This window comes from Arachis stenosperma, chromosome 2 (assembly GCF_014773155.1).
Source record: "Arachis stenosperma cultivar V10309 chromosome 2, arast.V10309.gnm1.PFL2, whole genome shotgun sequence".
Taxonomy (NCBI): Eukaryota; Viridiplantae; Streptophyta; class Magnoliopsida; order Fabales; family Fabaceae; genus Arachis; species Arachis stenosperma.
Window position 1 is genome coordinate 121133581 of NC_080378.1, and position 17572 is coordinate 121151152.

The 17572-nt window shown below is 32.6% G+C and overlaps 3 protein-coding genes across 3 annotated transcripts; 1 reads left to right on the forward strand and 2 right to left on the reverse strand.

Moving 5' to 3' along the window:
- Nucleotides 1–6064: 6064 nt before the first annotated feature.
- Nucleotides 6065–9534, reverse strand: LOC130960276 (RNA polymerase sigma factor sigF, chloroplastic). The gene is made up of 9 exons (XM_057885643.1): nucleotides 9206–9534; nucleotides 8534–8685; nucleotides 8327–8430; nucleotides 7927–8130; nucleotides 7535–7808; nucleotides 7204–7434; nucleotides 6973–7113; nucleotides 6682–6882; nucleotides 6065–6521 (listed from the first exon to the last, which is right to left on the reverse strand). The coding sequence occupies exons 1-9, from the start codon at nucleotides 9294–9296 to the stop codon at nucleotides 6234–6236; spliced, it is 1686 nt and encodes a 561-aa protein (XP_057741626.1). The 5' UTR covers nucleotides 9297–9534; the 3' UTR covers nucleotides 6065–6233.
- Nucleotides 9535–11031: 1497 nt separating this feature from the next.
- Nucleotides 11032–12026, forward strand: LOC130961170 (transcription factor TCP11-like). The gene has a single exon (XM_057886904.1). It carries the CDS (start codon nucleotides 11117–11119, stop codon nucleotides 11720–11722), a length of 606 nt encoding a protein of 201 aa, XP_057742887.1. The 5' UTR covers nucleotides 11032–11116; the 3' UTR covers nucleotides 11723–12026.
- A 212-nt stretch (nucleotides 12027–12238) lies between these two features.
- Nucleotides 12239–16586, reverse strand: LOC130961169 (OVARIAN TUMOR DOMAIN-containing deubiquitinating enzyme 12). Its single transcript, XM_057886903.1, has 10 exons — nucleotides 16288–16586; nucleotides 15082–15534; nucleotides 14837–14991; nucleotides 14402–14475; nucleotides 14071–14125; nucleotides 13835–13983; nucleotides 13706–13754; nucleotides 13186–13270; nucleotides 12775–12831; nucleotides 12239–12650 (listed from the first exon to the last, which is right to left on the reverse strand). Exons 2-10 carry the CDS (start codon nucleotides 15440–15442, stop codon nucleotides 12589–12591), a joined length of 1047 nt encoding a protein of 348 aa, XP_057742886.1. The 5' UTR covers nucleotides 15443–15534; nucleotides 16288–16586; the 3' UTR covers nucleotides 12239–12588.
- Nucleotides 16587–17572: the final 986 nt, after the last annotated feature.

Here is a 17572-nt window from a genome sequence, read left to right on the forward strand (position 1 = left end):
TACTATAAGGCTTTTTTTTTTTTTTTTCATAACATGGTTGTGTATTTATTACAGGAGAAAACATGATAAAAATCTGGAAAATAATTCAAATGAGTAGTGTCCTATTTTTTTCACGGGGAAATGCACTGTGATCTCTCTTGGCTTTCCATCTATAAATAGTAAGTTTCAATTTGGACTTATATAAGATAAAGCCATGAATGAAGGCAGTGGTAGGACTTCATTACTCAGATATTGACTTGATTGGAATCACAGTGCTAACACAAGTTCGGGGAATGAAATAGGGTTACTGGGTTAGCAAAGTTTCGGGAGCCCTTTTTTTTCCTTGAAATGGAAAAAGAGGGAAAATGGTACACAAAAGCTCCCAGGAGGATAGAGAGAACAGCAGTCAAGAACTATGACCAGAGAATTTGGAGAGAATCAGAATCAATCATCTTAAGTCTACGTTAAAATTAACTATTAATATAAAATATATGTTATTCGAATATAAAACATATATTAAAAATAAATTAAAATATATATAATAATTAATTTTTGGTGTGTCTACTGTCTAACTGTCTATAGTATTTTTAAATCAAAATAGTTAAAAAAATTGAGATAAAATATAATGGACCATAGCTATAAAAAAAATAATAATATAATAGATGAAATCGTTAATAAATAATTAAAAAATTGCATTATTTGGTTGTTATTGAGTTTAAAGTTGTCGGTAAAACCGTAAAAGCGATCATTAATTTCGATAGTAATAAATTCAATAGTACTTAATAATTTTTTTGCAGTGAATGTGCTAATAGTATAAATTATCTTAAAATAATTGTTAATCTTAAATTACATCCATTTTTTCAAAAAATTGTTTACGTAAATAATATAAAAAATAAATATTTTTATTGATAAATACACATATAAAATTATTTTATATTAATCGTCCATCAAAATTATTTTAATTACTTTTATCCAAATCGAAATATAGAAATACTGTTCTCAAAATTATTGCTGTCAAACTGCCACTAAACGTATAGATAGTGGAGATTGAAGAAACTGCCGCTAATGGCCACGGCTATGAGTCGTTTCTGTTGTAGTGATTATTCCTAACAAAATTTCTGAGCATACATAAAGCTAATTAAACTAAGGCATAGTTACTTTAATTTATACATTCACTATGCATATTTATTTCAAGGCACGCATCAATGTATGTGAAAATATATATATATATGTAATTGATGAACCTCTACAATCCAATGAAATTAACAAGTAAACTTTTTACCATTAATTAAAATAACATAAAAAAAAAGAAAGTAGAGAAGAAGCACCTAATACACAAAATTAGAATACCAATAATTAATAACTGCGCTCATCCGAACAAAGAAGCATTGCTATGCATCGGCGAAGAATGTAGAATTTGGCTCTTTGCTCCTTCATGAGATGCCTGCACTTCTTCCCAAAAGACTTATTGTTGTTGTGGCAAGCACTTCTATTGCAAACTTGTTCTTCTCCTTGCTGTTTCTGATGATTATTATTATTATTACTTCGACTTATTGTGGCGGTTTCTTTTGCTGCCATGGATGAGTATTAATTAATGATTTTATAATATGTGTGTGGAGCAATATATATATATAGCTGATGATGAGTACGTGGATATGTTGTATGTTGTGATATTGGAAGATAGTAAATTCGGGATCTTCTAGATTATGTTCATCATGGACATACATACATTGATGTTATTTTAACCTAACAGTTGACATACATACAGTAGCAAAGGGACAAAAGGATTGGCCCATTGTCTATGTTCTTTAATTTGTTTTGTTTTAGGGGAAGATAATGTAATGTCCTGTAATTTAATTTACTCCATCTCCTGCATTTTCACTCTATGGTTTAATAAAAATAATGTGTAATTGGATACCCTAAAATTGTTATACATAAAGGGTGCAAAAAATTTTCATTTGCTTTATTTTTTGTTATCTTATCATTTGTTGAGTTAAGAAATTAACGAATATAATTGATGATGACAAACATTAATTCATTGGACTAATAATTCAATTAGTTTTGATAATTTTGTTTAAAGTAATACAGGCCAAAATGTTATTGTTGCAGCAGCCTAACATGGAACAAACTGAATCTGTGATTATGGGCAACTTTTTCAGTCAAAACCCAAACAAATATAAACAAAAAAATCAATCGGGCTAAGTGAAAAATAAATCAAAGCTAACCCAACTCCAAATTGAATTTTCTCAAGTTGATCTCTCTAAGTTGTTGTCTCCAAAGCAACGTTCACTTTTTCATTTCGGTCAGAACTCAGAGAAAAGAGAGAGAAAGCTTCGTTATTCAACTATTCACCAAAGAAGAAAGAAAAAGAAGGGTTAAGCAAAAAGGGTTGAGGTCTAATTACCCAAATCAAACCACATCAAGCTAAGTCAGAGGTTAAAGGTGATTCACTTCCTTTTACATGCATCTTATTTTCTTCCCTCCTTCTCCAACTCTTTGCTACTTCATTTTGAGATATATGGAGAAAGTCATTTCTAAAGCACACTGCTGTGAATCAAATGCTAAGATTGTTTCTTGGGGATCAAGAAGTATCTCAAGGGTTTAGATGTGGAATTGCAATCGAAAACTTTTCCTCTTTGCTGTTCTGAGGCATTATGTCAAGAAAAAGGGATTTATTTCAAAATTCTAATTTGGGGATTAATTGAACAGAATGAAAAAGATAAGTTGGTGTAGCACAAAATTTGAGGATTAACTTGGAAGAAAACAACTCAGCAATATACAAGAAGATACAAAAAGAAAATTTTTGTTCATACTGAAGCAAGGAGAGAGAACCAACGTTTGAGGTTTATGTTCTGAGAAGAGCTCTCTGAAGAAGTTCATCAATTTGGACAGTGTTTCCTAATCAAAGGAGCATTCCGCCAAAATGAGGAACTAAATCAAAGGCAAGCAAATCTGGTTCATCACATAGCAAATAGGCCGTTAAAGTATGAATCTCCTTCATGTTTTACAGATTATAATTTTATTTTCAATGTATATCTTTTTGTAATTTCTTGAGTGGTAAAAGGCTAAAAGAGAGAGCTTATGAAAAAGCCAAAGAGTGATAAAAGGTTGAGTGATACACTTGAGTGAAAAGTCTAGAGTATCTTCTGATTTCTTTAGGTTATTTTTGTGTCTTGTATCCTGTATCGGTGAGGTATCCCTTTCTTAGTTGGATAAGCACTAAAAGCAAAGAGTTAGGTATTAACATAACCAAGTCAAGTTAGGTTAGAACTTGAGGGTGAAAGGATTGTGTCAATCCCGTGTAATTGGTGTATGTAATACTTTAACTACAGTGAAAATTTCACCACTGTTGTGGTGGAAACTGAATGTAGGTTGCATTGCATAAGGCAACTGAACCAGGATACATAATGATGTCAGCTTATCTCTTCCCTTTTCTATTCTGTTTTTTGATATTCATGAGATGAAATGAAACTGTCTCATAAATTTTCCGTTGTTAAATTCGAATAGAATCTAAGTCAAAATTGATAAGTTAAGCATTACTTCATTAAACTAAAAGAAGGTCATAGATTTAATTTCCCTTTTCTAAGTCTTTTACAATCTTCATCCTCCTTTTATATAATATATTTATTTACAAAACTATCTCTTTATAAAGGATTATTTTAGGAAAAATAAATTACAAAAAAATAGTCAATTTTATCGATAGAATAATTATTGATAGATTGTTCAATCTATTAATAAATTTTGCAAAAAACACATGCATTACTTAAAAACCTATTTCCAAATACTAAAAGGAGACTTATTATAAGAATACACTTCTTTAAGAAAAATTTAAACCCAATTCCCACTTAGCTGCTTCTTGATTCCACAGAAAAACTAACATAATTAATATCTCACATTTGGTCAACATTATTATTTGTAAAGATTCAATAACTACTGGTCGCCTAAATGAAGATAGGCTTACAGCATATAGTGATTACATCATTCTAGAAAAAATCTTAACAGCAAAAATTTAGAAAAAAATCTTAACAGCAAAAATTTTGAACTATTGGATAGATTTTTTTAAACGATTATGTTACGTATATATCAAAATCGTTACAATATAAAATACATATTAAAATAGAAATATATATTAAAAACAAATTAAATAAATCTCATGTGTATTTATATAAATGTATTGATAATCGATTTTAATAACTGATTTTAATATATAAATAATATTTTTAAAAAGCTCCCAATTTCAGGTAGACCGAGAAAAATGAAGTCATCACTTTTATCTCAGATTATATAGTTACTGATTTCTGAGAGATAGGGCTGCTAAATAATAAGTATGGAAATAAATGTTTTCTTACTTATTATTATTATTATTATTATTATTATTATTATTATTATTATTATTATTATTATTTTGAAGTGGTTTTCTTACTTTATTGATGAATGCAAAAAAGAAGCAAATATGATGCAAGATTTGACACCATGTCGTGTAGCTTTATAAAACCTGGCCCAACCTATTTCATATATGCCTTGAATATGCAAAACAATTTGGCGAATGATGGACTTTTTGGCCAGTTGAAGCTGTGCATTTATATAGAACCTATTCAACTCCCTAAGATTTCCTTGTTTTTCTCAATTAGAATATAGTGAATACAAGAATATTGTCACTTTTTTCTTTTTCTTGTTACAACTTATTACAATACTACTGCTTATGCCTTATGGCAACCATATATATATATCGAATTTCGCAGTTGAAGGGTTGGTAACTTTGGTATTCAATGTAAATTTGGTAAAGATTCTTCTTTACAAGTAAGTTTGTTCTAAATTATCATCCAATTATATATCCTATTTTAGTTTTTGACTCAAAATCGATCTAAACCGTACCGCGAACATCCCTCCATTTAACACTACTTCTAGTATAATAAATACTAACTAAACCCTATTTATTCTTTTTAACCTAAAATAAAGTTTTAAATAGTTTTATAAATAATTTTTCAATTATGCTCTATATTGGTGTACACCAAAATCAATCATTAGATTAAAATATAAAATACACATAAAAAATAAATTAATTATATATATATTTATATACAAATATATAATAATTAATTTTAGTGACTAATTTTAATGTAATATTTTTGATAGTTTGCATAGAATTGAACGAAAAACTTAAATGCTACCTATTTTTTTTTTCTTTTTGGAACAAATATTATATTCATTCTTATATGCTAGCTACCTCTTACTAGTTGCTACATACTACCATGAAAATGTCATGGATGTGAAGTATATGCCATTATTGTTTCTTGTCCAACATTTACATATATATTCATTAGAGACTCAGATCACAAAAATAAAATGAGATGGTATATCAACCAATCTATCATAAAGATCACAACACATACTACGTACATGCCCAAACAACAAAGGATTTGTGACTCTGTTAGTTTGACATCTCAATTTTCACATGCAGCCTATAAAATGTCATATTTATTGCAGCTATTAAAAAGAAAATATTAACAAAATTTGCTCAATTTTTCCCCTCTGAAACTATGGTGTTATTCAAGATAGCTGGTGCACAAATAGTGCCTGAGATAGATATGTATCCAAATGAAACTATTCTTGATTTGAAAGATAAGATTGAGGAGAAGTTAGGAGTAGGCATACATAGGCAAGCCTTATGGTATCAAGACACAAAGCTCAAAGATGAAGCACGCATTAGGGACTATGGATTCCGTTATGATACAACACTGATCCTAACCGTTACGCCAGAGCCACCGGACCTGAAACTACATGTTCTGGTGAAGTTCAACGGTAGCAATGGTTATGTGAGGGTGAGAGAAACGGATAAGGTAAGCGACCTGCGCAGGAAAGTTGAGAAGTATTGGGCAATTCCTCAACAGTTATTCACTCTTCGTCGTTTCAAAGTGGAGATGAAGGATAGTTACCCTCTTAGCGCATATTATATCACTGATGATTCGGATGTTGAACTCGCCATGTTGCTTCAACCTCGTTGATTTAGTAGTGTCACTTGATTGACATTAGTAGTATTGTATGTCGTAAATCATTAAATCTTGTTATCATTATGAAACTGATATTTAAACAAATGAACCATTTATTATTAATGCTAAATACAACAATTATCTGTGGAAACAATATTAACATAAGCCTCACCTTTATAACACTTGGATATTCATTTACCAAACGTCACCTAGCTATTACTGCTATAAAAAAACGTAGCTAGAAAAAGTGTGCAGGCCATGGTTCTATACAAGCAAGTCTGAGTAAACATCATGACCTTGACTCACCAGACACTGTCTAAGCTTGAACAATGCTCGACTCTCCAACTGACGGACTCTTTCCTTAGACAAACCAAATATTTCTCCGATTTCTGATAAAGATTTCTGTTGGCCATCCTCAATGCCAAATCTTAGGCGGATGATCTTCCTTTCCTTTGGGCGTAAGTTACGTAGGAGGCTGAGCACATGCCGTCTCATTAGTTGTTTTTCAACTGTCGTGTTTGGGGTCTCAATTGTGGTGTCTGCTGTAATTTCCTGATATTATAACAGAGAGGTGGTTAATTCTCCAAGATCCTTAGTACAACATTCAACCATTGAAAACGCTGTAAATATTGATGCAACTGCTGCATTTTTTTAAGCTCTTAAGAAGTAACATGATATCAAAATAAAAATGGCATTAGCTACTACAAAATACCTGGTAAGTTGTAGCTTGGTCTGCCCAGACAGTTTGCTGCATAGAAACTGGATTTCTTGCAACATATAGCAAATGGTCGATTTTCTCTCGTGTAATCCCTACCCTCAATGCTAATTCTTCCTTGGTTGGTTCTAGATTTCCTTCTTGCATGTATAGTTTCTTTGCCTCAGATATCTTTCCTAAAAGGATATATATGTTTTCCTGGATAAACAGAGGAATAGAATTGATGTTTGGGCAACATATCATTTCTAATCAGAAGGCGAAAGCTTAAACTGAGACAACCAAGCTTACCGGCAAACGGATTGTCCGGGAATGTTTGAATATGGCTTTTCGGATTGATTGCCTTATCCACCAGTATGCATAAGTACTGAAACGGCAGCCAACTTGTGGTTTAAACTTCTCAATACTCCTCATTAGACCCATACTTCCCTCCTAAAAGATATGATTGCAGCACTATTAAATTAAAATGGAAACAAGCCTTTACCATGGAGGAAGGAACATGTTTAATTTCTTCAAGATTACCTGTAATAAGTCCTGGAGGCTAAGGCCGCGACCCAGATAATTTTTCGCAATATGAACTACCATGCGTAAATTAGCTTGTATCAGCTTTTCTCTGCTTCTGTTACCACAATGAATCTGCATCTGCAGCGTTCGGCAGCTAAGTCCCGTACCCTCAGCCAACTCTATGACAGTTGGTTCCCTCCCAAACTGAGACTGAAGCCTGGTTTTCACTTCTTCTAATCTCATTAAGTCCTATTACATTATGCACATTTAGGTAATATAAATGCCTTAAATCCTTAATAGAGCATATCATATGTTAAAAAGAAAGATATTAGGAAATTGAGTGTAACACCTGTATCTGAGAAATCAACTGAGACTCTTCTTCAAGTGTCAAAAGTTGCTTTGTGTCAGGACCCCACAAGAACATGTGCAGGGCATCATTTTGGTTCAGTTCTGCATTTATTTTCTTCTCTACGCGTAGTCTTCCTTGAGCATTATCCTTTCTTGGAAGGTAAGTTTCATCATCCTTAGCTCTAGACTTTGGCGCTTTTCTTTGTTTTGATCGTCTCTCTAGAAGTCGTGTTGACCTCACAGTTTTGTTGCTTCGAAGCGAAGGGACATCCAAACTAGTGTGGAGGAGAATGGAAGAATTTAAGCATTACACTCCAAACAAATTTGACCTATAAACATAAACATGAAAATTGTATGAAGGGTGTTAGAGTCAACTAAAAAGATAGAACTAACCCAAAATGAAGAGATTCATCATCATCAGCTTTAAGTGATTTCAAGTCTTCAACTACTGAGGCCGCTTGTTTTGATGCTGACAACGCTTTCATAGCAAGAGAAACTGCATTACATTGCAAGTCATCTGCCAGCCTCTCAGAGTCAAGAGCGACACGTTCTGTAGTCGAAGAGGCAGCAATTTCTTCTATTCCCGAAGAACTCAATCTACAATAGACCATTTATACACCAAGGTCTTCATTAATTTTGAGACAAAAAGCAATAGCAGCTCCGAGCTTGCCAATTCAAAATTTTCTCATTCTAATTCTTTGAGAAGCTTATCCCAATAAATTACACAAATTTGAGAAGCATAAACAAACACAACCTAAACATAAAAGATTGAAAAAGAAATTTCATATCTTACATGTTCTGTAAATGAGACCAAACATGCAATTGCTTCCTAAAATCATGCACTAATTGATCAGCAGTGGCAGTGTCATTCTCTTCATCAACCAGGGCACTATCCATCTGCCTCACATTTAATTTTAAGAACAAGTCAGTGAATTTCATGTAACCAGAAGGGATTATTACATTATACCAAAATGTAAAAGTATATCAACAAAATCTAGACCTGAGACGTCTTTTCGTCCTTATACATGTGCAAAAGAGATTTATATTCATCACGCGGCTCTTGTAAAAGAACCGAGGTAGGAAATTGCTGTGCTGAAATGCTAGAAGAACAAGAGGAAAATGTGAGGCCGACCTGTTCGCGGAGAGTCAAAACTGCACATTAAAGAGCACAAGCATGTAAGAAGACAATTTCAACTCACACAAATGCATTAGGAGTACACAAAAAGGAAGGTTTAGGTGAAAATTAGGAGTAAATCACATCCACAAATTAGCAAAATCAAATGCATTAAGACACTTGCAAATTGAACCGAGTCAATTATTTTCTCTCTTTTCACTTAACAGTCAACACAATAGCCAAGATGGCACAAATAGAGCAAGGGTTCTTGAGCTCCAGCGGAACAAATAGAAAATGCACATTGCATAAATTAAACTAGCCTTGGTAAATTAAAGTACAGAGATCAGGTAAACACTGAAGTAAGTAATAGTAAGAACTAAGAAGACAAAAATAACACTAACATAGATTACTAGCTGTTTTTTTTCACCCTTAAGATAACACTAACATTTATTCCTATCCACAAACAACAAAACATTACGATGTTGCTTTCAGAATATAATATATATGTGGAATTCAGAATGTAAATTGACATAGCAACTGAATTGTGATAAACAGTACCTGGAGGAGAAGAAGGAGGTGAATTGTTGCAATGAAAAGCTCTAGAAGGAAAAGGTGAAGAGGAACAAAACATGTTTGTTACAGATTCCATAACTGAAATTGAAAGTACTAAGAAATCATATCATAGTACTAAACTACTAGTAGTAGTAGCAAGTAGTAAGTTGGATTGTGTTGTTGCTTGATTCATTGTGTTGAAGTAGAAGTAGAAGTAGAAGTAGAAGCTGTATGTGAGTATTGTGTTATGGATAATATAGATAAAGCAGAAGCTAAAGTCTTCGTAGCTTATTTCAGACCTCAGATTTTGCTCTTCTATTTTGTTTCAACGGATTAGGTTGTTCTTTTTTTCATTAATGCCTATGAATCATGATGACGATGATACAAAATCTTCCATTGGGCTTATTTTGGGCCACCCTTATGGGCCTTTTCTTCACTCTTGAATGTGGGCTAAGTTTCATATATTTTTTTTCATGCGTTTTTGTTAGTTTAATTAAAAATTGCTTGAATATTTATCACTAGATTTTAATATATATGTTTGATTAGATTAGATTAATGTATTTAAATATAAATTTAATTTTAATATACTACTAATATAAAATAATTTTATACGTATTTAATTGTGAATAAAAATAACTATTTTTCATCTGTATTATTTAAATAATTATTGAAAAGAATTGGTATAGCTAAATGAAGGTGTAAAAGATTTTGACTAGTGTAAATCAATTTTAATTAATCTAATTATACAAGTATTACTAATTTTTAGCACAAGTAAAATGATTTTGTGAAAGAGATGGGACAGTTGGGACATAGAAAAGCGTGGAGTTCAGGTGGTTTTGTCTCAGGTTTGGTGAGTCAACTGACATGTTGACCATTTGGGAAATTGTGATGCAAACAACATTAGTAAATTTTAAGTAACCTTATCCTCTGGTACATTTCATCATTCGTACAGTATTTTATACTTATAAGAAAGTGGAACATGTTACACCTTCACAATAGTACTTACATGATTGTACTTACACTTTAAAATATGGATGTAGTTATGTATATTTGTTAATATTATTATCAGTAAAAAATTTTAAAATTAATTTTAGTAAATTTTAATTTTATATTTTTACATAAAAGTCTGTAATTAACAATAATAAATTTAATTATTTAAATTTTTTTATAAACGATAAGACAATTGATAAATTGAGTAAAGAGAAGAACTAAAATGAAAGTATTTTAATGGTTTGAGATTCACCAAACTTATTTGAAAAAATAAATCCATTTTCATTAATTCTAATATCCATTGTAATGAATGGTACATGGTTTGAATTTTCAGAGGAAATATTCAATCCAAATCTGGTGTCCAGCATCTAGAATTAAAAAATTCATCTGATCCTACTAATATCCATGTAATGTGATTATGGACATATTGTCTTGCTCCTTTTAGCTAGAATGACCTTGTATTTGTTGTATGCAACACTTTTTGTTTTTAAAATCAGTTACCAAAAAAAATGTGTATAAATATCAATGCAAAAATGTGATGTGAATATTAAAAATTAATGACTAAATCAGTTATTATATATTTATGTATAAATATATATTATTTAATTTATTTTTAATATATATTTTATATTGATAATTAGTTTAATAGTTAATTTTTAATATATATTTTAAATAATTTTGGTGTATAATTTATTTTTAAATACAATTTTTAACAGAGTTTTGTTATAAAGAGGAGTAAAAAAAAAAAAGTGTGAGGCCCACTGGACAGGACCCACAGGCCTGAATTGAAGGGAGGTATATAAACATTATCTCCCCTTTTGTGGGGTCACTGGAATCCAATCCATCATCATCGTCTCACTTTCACTTTTCAATCCCCTTCTCTCTCTAAAACCCTAAAAATCTCACCTTTTTCCCCCTTCAAATAACATGAGCTCCGAAATAGTTCTCCATCAGCAATTTTCCCAACCAGAACCTCTTCCTATTTCCTCCACCGTCACCACCACAACCACTACCACCGGCGTCGCCCTCAGGAAAGCCTCCGGCGCCGGCGCATTATCCACGACTTCATCACGCTCCAACAAGGACCGCCACACCAAGGTCAACGGCCGCGGCCGCCGCGTTCGCATGCCGCCGCTCTGCGCCGCCCGGATCTTTCAGCTCACACGCGAGCTCGGCCACCGCTCCGACGGCGAAACCATCGAGTGGCTCCTCCGCCACGCTGAGCCATCCATCATCGCCGCAACCGGCACAGGTACCGTCCCTGCCGCCCCGGTCTCTTCCTCCGCCGCCGCCGTCACATCCTCAGCTCCCTCTGTTTCGTGCCGTGTCCAGCCGTCTGCATCCGCCACCCCGACGATGGTCTGCGCCGGCGGGAGTCAGTGGCCGAGCTGCCGACTCGACCTCTGCCAGCCTCCTCCAGGAATGGAGTACGCCTCGGTGAACGGTCACCGATACATGCCGTTCACGTCGTTGCTGTTGCAGCCGGCCACGGCGGATGAATCGCAGCACGAGGAGGCTCTCAGCGATCAATGATAATAAGAGCTTTTTAATTTTTATTATTATTTTTTATTTTTAGCTTCGGAGCGTACGAGATTAATATGTGGATGTTTTTGTGGGTTTTAGATTTTAGGGTTTTTTTAAAATGATTTTATTTTAAGGTTAGTTTTTAGTGTTGGGTGGGGATCAATGTTAGAGGTGTTTAGCTACTACTACTGCTAGTGTCTTTCTCATTATTTTTTTTTATTGTTTCCTTATCTTACATAAAGAAGGGTAAGATACTAAGATAGCTATGTAAATGATTTAAAAACCTTATGAATATAATGATTATTTATCAATATGAACATCCGAAGTGAACTATCTATCTACTCTTTGGAGCTCTTTTTAAGATTTGAATTGAAGAAAATAGGAAGAAGATCTGTTATGATGCTAATATATATATTATATTTTTGAATGTATCCGTGGACCAATGTGAAAACAAACTAGTACGAATCAATCATTCACCTTATAGAAGTATCCAAAATGTGAAATGTTCATAGGTGCAGGCCCAGATTATATTGTTAATAAGGAGGAAAATCAAATTGATTTATTCAGAAATGTGGCACATGAAGGTTATACTATAGCACCACAAAAAGTTCTTGCTCCTGTACAACGAGAAATACTTATATGGTTTTGGAGCACATTTATTACATATTTTATGATCATCTATAATTCTTTGTTCTGGGTATATTCGTATAGTATTAAACTTTTAAAAACATTGTAATGTTCCTAAAATATGCATTTACTGTGCTCAAAGCATGCAATGATTTCTCCTGAGGCGACCCTTAGATGATGAATTTGAATACAGAAATCCATTGGTCTAAAAGGGAGAGTGGCACCAAATAATTTGTTGCTACACAATCTTAATGCCTAGTCCCAAAGTTCCACCACCTTTTCTTCCTTCTTGATTCAATTGAAGGTATATCTGGATCAATAGTTTAATACAATACATGTTAAGCTTAGCCATTCATAGTAATTTAATTCCATAAATCCCAAGTAATTTGATCAAATTCTGATCCAAAAGGATGAAAGTTTTGTTAAAAATGTACCTCCTTGAGGATAGATTGAGTTGTAATGCACCTCTGCCCAAAAGCTGATGAAAATCACTGCAATAAAAACACAGTTTTCAATTTGATTAAGGTATATGAAGGTGAACAACAGAAAAAGAGGTCCTAAAATAATTATTCCTTAAAAAATGGAAAATTTGTACAGCTAGTATTAAATTTTAATACAATATGTTGTTCAATGATGGTAATTTATTCAAAAATTTACACATCTAGGTTTCTGGATTTCTACATAAGGAAAATCCATGCAATAGAAACAGACAGAAGAATATAAACGTTGCATTTAGAATCATTTGCTATTTCTGAAGTACCATTGAGGTCGAAAACTATGTCGAATTGTTCGGAAAGATTTTAAGAAACAATGTGAGATGAAGAGAATTAAGAATAATATCTTACCTCCTTTTTGTTTCTCAAAATGAGGAACAATCTCTATGCAACAAGTATCCTTGAAAGAAGTCATCACAAAAATTCTTACACAATACTGAAAAAATAAAACACAAGGAACAAAATTTCAGAGCTGCGCAATAGTAAGTAAAAATGCATATCACACCACTGGTAACTTCAAGTATTATTATGAACTTCACAATGATTGAAATTTTATGAATGGTTTCTTTCAAAAAGGATTCATCCTGTGTTCTAGTGTCATGGTCGAATAATGTTTAAAAATCGGTAACTGGTCCATGCATTTTATTAAGTAGGAATGACAATTGGTTGCTGCCAGGCAAATTGAGCATTCAATCTCTAGAAGATTTAGAAATGACAATATCATAGTAATTGTTAATCATGAAGAAACTTGAAAACTCCAAGCCTAAACTACATTAAAGTTCAAATGGTCAAAGTACTAATTCATGAAAACTTTGGCCAAGCAAATATCTGTCACAGTGGAACATAAATATTGAAGTTGCAAGACTAATACCGAATCTGCAGCCGCTTGAAGAGTGACATGATCCCCCCATTCACCACTCCTGGTTTCATTAACAATTTAAGTAAAAGGAGTTATTGGTTACCCTTTAAGAAATTATAGAGGAAGAAACTGGATTCTTACTTAGACATCTTCTCCAAATAAGCACCATACTCCATGGGAACATATCCCTCGTAAATCTCTCGATGTGATCTCAGCTGGTTCACAACTTCTTGTCTCACAAGCTCATGGTGATCAGGCGTGTTATATAGTTGATCGGATAATGCACGAAACTGGTCAGGAATTTAAAATATTTTACTATTTGAAATATGGAAGATGTTATCTAACATTGAATGAACATTAAAATTAAAGCATCATACCTGACAATTGCCATCACCTTGAACCTGATGCTCCACAAAGTCGAATAACTGCAATCTGTTTAAAAGTATCAATACATATGGCATGTTGAGTATATGCCTAATAAAAGACAATGTTACACAAAATGAATTGTTCTGTCAGCCAGTCTAAACTTATTTTTTCTTTCTTTTTTTGAACTGAAATACACTTCCTGAAATTTCATATCCAACCAAACCACTCTATTGATGTTGGGTGTGATTAAACTATTGTGTAAAGGATAGAATTTGAAAATCAACCACATACTCGTAGTTGATATATGACCATGACAAATAAAATAGATCAAAGGTAGTATACCTATCTAGAAGCCTCTGATGATCCGAAGTTGCTTCATCAATAGAAGGAATTTCTCCATTTATTCTTGGAACATGCTACACAATAGTGGAAAAACAATTTTAAAATCATACCGCATTAACATACAAATTTCATCATGAGGGTAAGAAAATCAACAGGGAATAGTATTTCTTAAACTGAGGGATTGGACAAACCAACATGTCAAAAATTACCACTAACTCAAACCATAAGTAGGAATAACTGCTTCCAAATTCCACAATAAAACTTAGCAACAATCGTTTGAACTGAATTTCAACCTTGACATCAACTAAGCTAACAAGTTAAAAAGCAAAGTTGTTTTTTACTAAAATGAACATCCAAAGGCACTGAGATTTTATTTAATTGATACACTAGGTGATTCAAAAATGAATCCACACAAGCATGAGAAGAAACACATACACGAATTGGATCCATCTGACTCAATCTCTTCTCAATTTCATCATCAAAGGGATATTTGTCTGTTTGCTCCAATGAGTATCCTGTCACTTCATGAGGACTATAACATGAATAAGAAGTTCCTACGCCATTAACTTCTTCGTGAGTATAGTCATGACCTGCATAAATAACATATCTGAATAAACTAACCAACTTCATTCAACAAGAAAAACATCTAACATGAACAAGCACAAGTCCTTTAACCATACCTGGTGTACAATAGTTCCCAGTTGGTGTATTAGGCCAATAATCAGATACAGGGAACTGCTGTTCTTCTGCTTGCGACTGTCTTGATTGCTCAGCAATCTGTAGCTGTTGAAACTCTTCCTGAAGAGTACGTGCAATGATCTCATCATTCTCCACTTGGTTACTTTCTTCGGCATCATAATGGCTACGGAAGGAGCAGTCTCCAATATAGGGATCATAATGGCTATGGTAGCAGTGTTCAGTATAGGCATCACCATTATCATATTGATAAGCATTACTATAGTATCCAGGACAGTAACCATTGTCACCATCAAGAAAATCAATACCCCACTGAATAACATCCGAATGCTCATATAAACCCATTTTCAAGTAGTAACAGAAAGATCTGAAAAGTCTTCTATACGAAAATGTTGAAATGGTTTTGTAGCAGCAAATAATACACCTGCCAAAATAAGCTTGAACATCAAGAGTTTGAAGCTTCAGCTGTAATAATTAATGAATACAAAGACATGCTATTCATGAAAATACTTATGACATGGGGTATAATCATTAAACCAGATATTATGAGTCAAATTAACTACATCATAAGCTCTTTATTTATTTAAAAGGAAAAAAAAAGGCAATAAAATACAGGCACAAATTCTTCCTCTCAAAGTTAAAAGTTAAAACACAAAATCAGCAACCATTAATCATCTATTTCATTGATTGTATTTGAGATCAAGCATCTTTGCCGTACATATCCTCCTAAACTTCCACCAACACCCAAAGTCAACTTCACAAATTCTCTTTACCTTAAAATTTGATCCTCTTTAACCAAAACTATCACTTACAGTCTCTATATGCTACAAAAGGAAAATACAATATTCACAAACTTCTTATTCCTATTGACTCCATTTCTACATCACACAACTTCAATATCAACAAAATAAACCATGATAGAAATTTGAGGTGACCTCAAAAAAACAAAATGAATAAAATACACAAATAAGAAAAAGAAAATCCAAAGTCTACCTTGAGACTAATCCTTATGAGTTGTACCAATCCAAAACGAACCCAAATAAGCTCAAAAAGGAAAGGTTCCAACTTTGCAACACAAACAACAAATGATCCAATAACAACAGCACCCACAGACTGAGCAACATAACCAATCAACTAAGAAAACTTTTTATATATATAAAAAAAGTAACATATTTGAGAAGCTTCCGTACCTTGGATTCAGCTCCAACCCAGCTCAGAAAAACTCCAAGTCCTGTTTGTTCAAGGGACCTTCACAGAAAACCACTGTGTAGTTATGAAAAATTACAAAGGAAGATGGCTATGACCATACGATGCGTTGAACATTCATATTGATGGTGTTTTGAGCTAACAAAAATAGGACATAAAAGTGTGTACTTGAAGCCTTTATATACAGTTTGCCACGCCGTTAAATGTCGAACACCTTCGTTGGTTTTGTACTATTTTGAAGAAAAAAAAAATCACAACTTTTCTGATTTTAGCGGCATTTTCCTTAGAATCCTAAAATTTATAACATTAAAATCTTAGAATCTCCGACCCAAATGACTACTTATGATGCTTAAAGCATCAAAATTAAATTTTGTGGTTGGAAACTTCAATCATCTGCATCATTGAACGTTGGATTTGAGGGAATGAGAGAACGTACGGTTCAGATTGATTACTGAGTGATGAAGGTACCTGAATCAACGGCTGCGATTGGTGGAGGATTGTCCAATAAATTGATGTGGGAATTGAGAAGATACAATTTTTCAAAATAAATATAAATAAAGAATATATCACAATAATTAAAATATTATGATGATATATAGATTAAAACATACTACAATATAAATTTAAGATGATAGTGACTAATACAATAATATAATAACATGATTATACATAATCTGATAACTAATATATGAATTTAGGTTGTCCATAAAATTAATAAATAACTTTTCATTTGTTTTTTCCATGAAACGTGACCTTGGAAGCATGCAACCTAGCTTGCAGGGTTTGGTTGTTTTTTTATTACGAGTCTTTTTCTATAATTACATATAGAAACCTAATAAAGTCGGCTTTTTGGAATGATTAAGGTCAGAAAAATCCAGCTCATAGTAATGGACTAATTGTGCCACAAAAACTTGTTACCTAAGTTATATATTACACATTAGTTTTTATTTTATTTTATGGACTTCAATATAAATAGTTAAATACGCGTGTGATGCACTAAAGGTTTTAATTAGTTTTCTATAATTAAACCTATTTTTTGGAGTGTCACATTCAGGTACTCATTTTTTTAGTGATAGAGGTTATTCTTTAAAAATAAATCTTATTGAGGCAAATTTTGTAATTACTAGTAAATAATAACTAAAAAATATAATAGTTGTCTTCTTTATTCTAATTTATTTTGATTTCCCAAAATTAATTATAGGGCTTTTCTTTATTTAATAATTTTCTGCCACCACAATAATCCAATAGTTATTATAGTCAAGCATTTTA